The sequence below is a fragment of the Plectropomus leopardus genome, unplaced genomic scaffold (genome assembly GCF_008729295.1).
Source record: "Plectropomus leopardus isolate mb unplaced genomic scaffold, YSFRI_Pleo_2.0 unplaced_scaffold23286, whole genome shotgun sequence".
Classification (NCBI taxonomy): Eukaryota; Metazoa; Chordata; class Actinopteri; order Perciformes; family Serranidae; genus Plectropomus; species Plectropomus leopardus.
In genome coordinates this window covers 1-3,384 of record NW_024625254.1, presented here as the reverse complement: position 1 = coordinate 3,384, position 3,384 = coordinate 1, and the positions used below count along the sequence as shown (strand labels likewise).

Sequence of the window (3,384 nt, the reverse complement as noted above, 5' to 3'; positions counted from 1 at the left end):
TGGGTCATTCCTTTTTGGGTTGCTCATTGCCTTCTTCTCATATTTTTGAAAGAAATCGAGCCACTTTGACCGGTTTTTAAAGGGTTAAACCAGCCAAGAATATATTCTTTTTTTCCCTGTATTTCAAATATCAGTCTGTGTGTGTGTGTGTGTGTGTGTGTGTGTGTGTAACTGACCTGCAGGGTGTTTTGACAAAGCTCCACCAGGTCCTGGACGAGGTAATACTTTGCCTCGGCGAGCAGCTCCTGGACAGCCTGGCGCCCTTTGGGTAAGGTGACTGTGCCGTCACGTAGGAAGCACAGGATGCTGCCAAAGTGTTTCCCGCTGCGGTCGATCAGGATCCAACCTGAGCGGAAGCAACAAACCAGATTCAGAAAATGTGCCTCCTAGACCACAAGAGCACAGTTTATGGGATCATTAATTTTTACTGATACTGAGGAGCTGACGGAGTTTTTTTTTAACCTAAAGACAGTCGAAGGTTCTGCATTTAGGTCTAATCTGATGCACAATGTTGATGTGCTTGGCTGTGGTGATTTTCTTCCCCCCTTGCATGAAAAGATTTTGCAATGTAGCCAAACTTTAGACCTCTTTGCACGTTCAGTCATCCTCGCAAGCAAGCAACTGAGCATCAGATTTCTTCTTTGCTTGGTTTGATACCTGCTGGCTGGCAATTCAATTGTATTAAAAAACTTTATCAGATGCATTCGGACTTGTGATTGCATTTAAATGATGTGACTTGACTATATGTAATGTTACATTATAAGACCCACGGGATTTGTTAGCAAAATCGAGAAGCTCAAACTTTTGAAAAAAGCGGAACCGGGTCTTCAGTAGAACCGGGTTTCGAGCTGTGTCTGCAGCTGAGAAACGGCGTACCATCTTTATCCGTGAAAACCTCCTTCTTGCCGCTGAACATGGCTTTCAGCATGGAGTTCTGCTTGGTCAGCACCTGCAGCGTTGTGTAAAACAGGTTCCCGCCGACATTGATGCGGACATACTTGTTGCCCAGGCCCACCGCTCCTCGATAACTGCAGGTCTTGGTCTTGGGACAGGCCAGAGGAGGAGGAGGAGGGGCTGAGGAGGTGGAGGTGTGATGCTGGGGCAGGCAGCTGTCCCCGGACATGTCCCTTTGGAGGTAGATGACCACCCTGCAGACGGAGGTCCGAAGGTCCCCCGCCGTGGTGACAGCTACTGATGAGGCCGCCACAACCTCTCACTGCCCCAGATCATTCCTGGGAAAACACGGAGCTGGAGATAAATAATCTCGATGGAGGAAAAGTCAGTGCGGACAAAGACTGATATAAGGAGGACACCCAGTGGCTGAGGCATGTACCGCAACAGAGTGAAAGCCAACTTTCCCATTATTATCTTTTCCCAAGTTTCCCTTCCTGTTTAATGGAATGTGACTGAGCAGGAAACTAGAGGGACAGGGAGGGGGACACATGTCAATGAGTAAACTTCAGCGTCCCTGAGGGTCAAAACATTACAACACTACAACAAAACATAACAGTTTTTCCTAAACAAAACATTCCAGAAAAAGAAATAATATTTCCAAATGCCATTTCCTTTCGACTGCCGGCCGTTCTCATCACGGCAAAAATTGCCATTGCCTAATAGTACCTACACTTTCTGATTTGAGTCTCAAAAAAACATTTATTTCTGAAATGCTGAGTGTATTGGGAAATGTTGCACTGTTTTATAAAATGTTATTTGGTTTGCTGAATTGTTGTTTTGTTATGGGAAGTGTGTGAAGTGTTTTGGTAAATATAGCGTTTTGTCCCTCAGGGCTACCGTATATTGTCGGGTTTTGCGAAATGTTGTAGTGTTTTCTGAATTGTTGTAGTGTTATGGGAAATGTGATTTTGTTTTCTGAAATGTTGTGTTATGGGAAATGTAGTGTTTTGATCCTCAAGGCCACCATATATTGTAGTGTTCTAGGAAATGTTGCAGTGTTTTTTGTAAATGTTGTTGTGTTTTATGAAATATCAAAGTGTTTTAGGAAATGTTGTGCTGTTCTCTGAAATATTGTAGAGTTTTGACCCTCAGGGCCACAACATATTTTAGTAATTTGGTAAATTTTGCAGTGTTTTCTTGTTTTGACCAACAGTACCATGTTAGTAAAAGGACAAATTACATCTACAACTGCAGACAACTCACTTTATTTAAAATGAAAAACAATAGCCAACTGACACCACACTTCCCCATAAAGTGGAGCTAGCTCAGTGAAACAGCTTTATGTACATTAACATCTTAAATGGCGTTATTGTCTGAGATGTAGCGGTGCTAGCAAATAAACATTGTGGTTTTAACTTTAAATAGGTAGCTTTTAAAACTCTAAACAAATACACTGATTCGTCAAAATATCAACTTAAATATGCCTCTCGTGGTCAATAGTAACTTTAATAAACTTGGTAAATTATACTATTCAAGAGCAAACAGAGAGTTAGCTCGGTCTACAGAAATGTAACAGACTGAACTCTATTTAAAATGTGCACGTTTTAATATTTTCTTTGTCGTCAACAAAACCGCAACACTGTGTAACAACACAGTAACGGGAATTAAAATGGCTATGCTCTTCTGGTCAATTCGTCTTATCAATAACTTACTCTCAAACGCTTTTTATAACAAAATATCGCATCGTTAGTGCGCTTTGCGTTACTTCCTACGTGGGTGTGTTTTGCTAACATTAGCTAACGATGAACAGCAAACTCTTAATGCGAATCCTAAAAAAGTTTTACAACATTGACATGTCGGTTAGTTTTTGAAATAAACACGAGCTGAATTATTCGTAACGTAAAAATAACATTTGGAAACTTTCTCCAGATGTTCTGCGAAACAAAAGTCACATTAAATCGCCAGATTTTTCAATGGAGTTACGTGACGTTATCGTCCGCAGTTTATACGAGAAACACGTACGGAGGCGTCCGTTTACAAAGTCAGCTAACTCACCGATCTCAGTGCCGTCTTCGCGTGCTGTACGGTAACCGTGTGACTGCCTAACTTTGGTTTTATCGCCGTTAGATGGAAATCCACAACAAAATGTCAAGATTTGAGGTGTTAAAAAACTATGTGAAGTTACTCTATCCTCCCCTTTCTTCTTCTTCGACTGAATTGACGGCACGCTGTGCGTAATGCCGCCCTCCACAGGCAGTAACAAGCATCGCGAGACTACAGGTTATTCACCTGAGGTTAACCTTCAAGGGCTGTTTGGCTCATTTTACGCGCTTTTCATTCTTCATTTTCTTGATAATTTTGGCTGTTTTAACGCGTATTTTGGCAAGATTGTATATAAGTCTAAAATACACTGTGGAAGCTAAATTGTTATTTTCATAGGCCCCGCTGTTGAGTGCAAAAAAAAGCTATTAAAACCCATTAAATGCATTG

The 3,384-nt window shown here is 41.5% G+C and overlaps 1 protein-coding gene across 1 annotated transcript; it reads right to left on the bottom strand.

The window, feature by feature from the left end:
- Positions 1-176: 176 nt before the first annotated feature.
- LOC121966149 (BTB/POZ domain-containing adapter for CUL3-mediated RhoA degradation protein 2-like) lies at positions 177-3,089 on the bottom strand (the record flags this gene model as incomplete). The annotated part of the gene is made up of 3 exons (XM_042516260.1): positions 2,950-3,089; positions 877-1,232; positions 177-346 (listed from the first exon to the last, which is right to left on the bottom strand). Coding segments are annotated over exons 2-3 (417 nt in total), but the record flags the coding sequence as incomplete, so codon positions are not given.
- Positions 3,090-3,384: the final 295 nt, after the last annotated feature.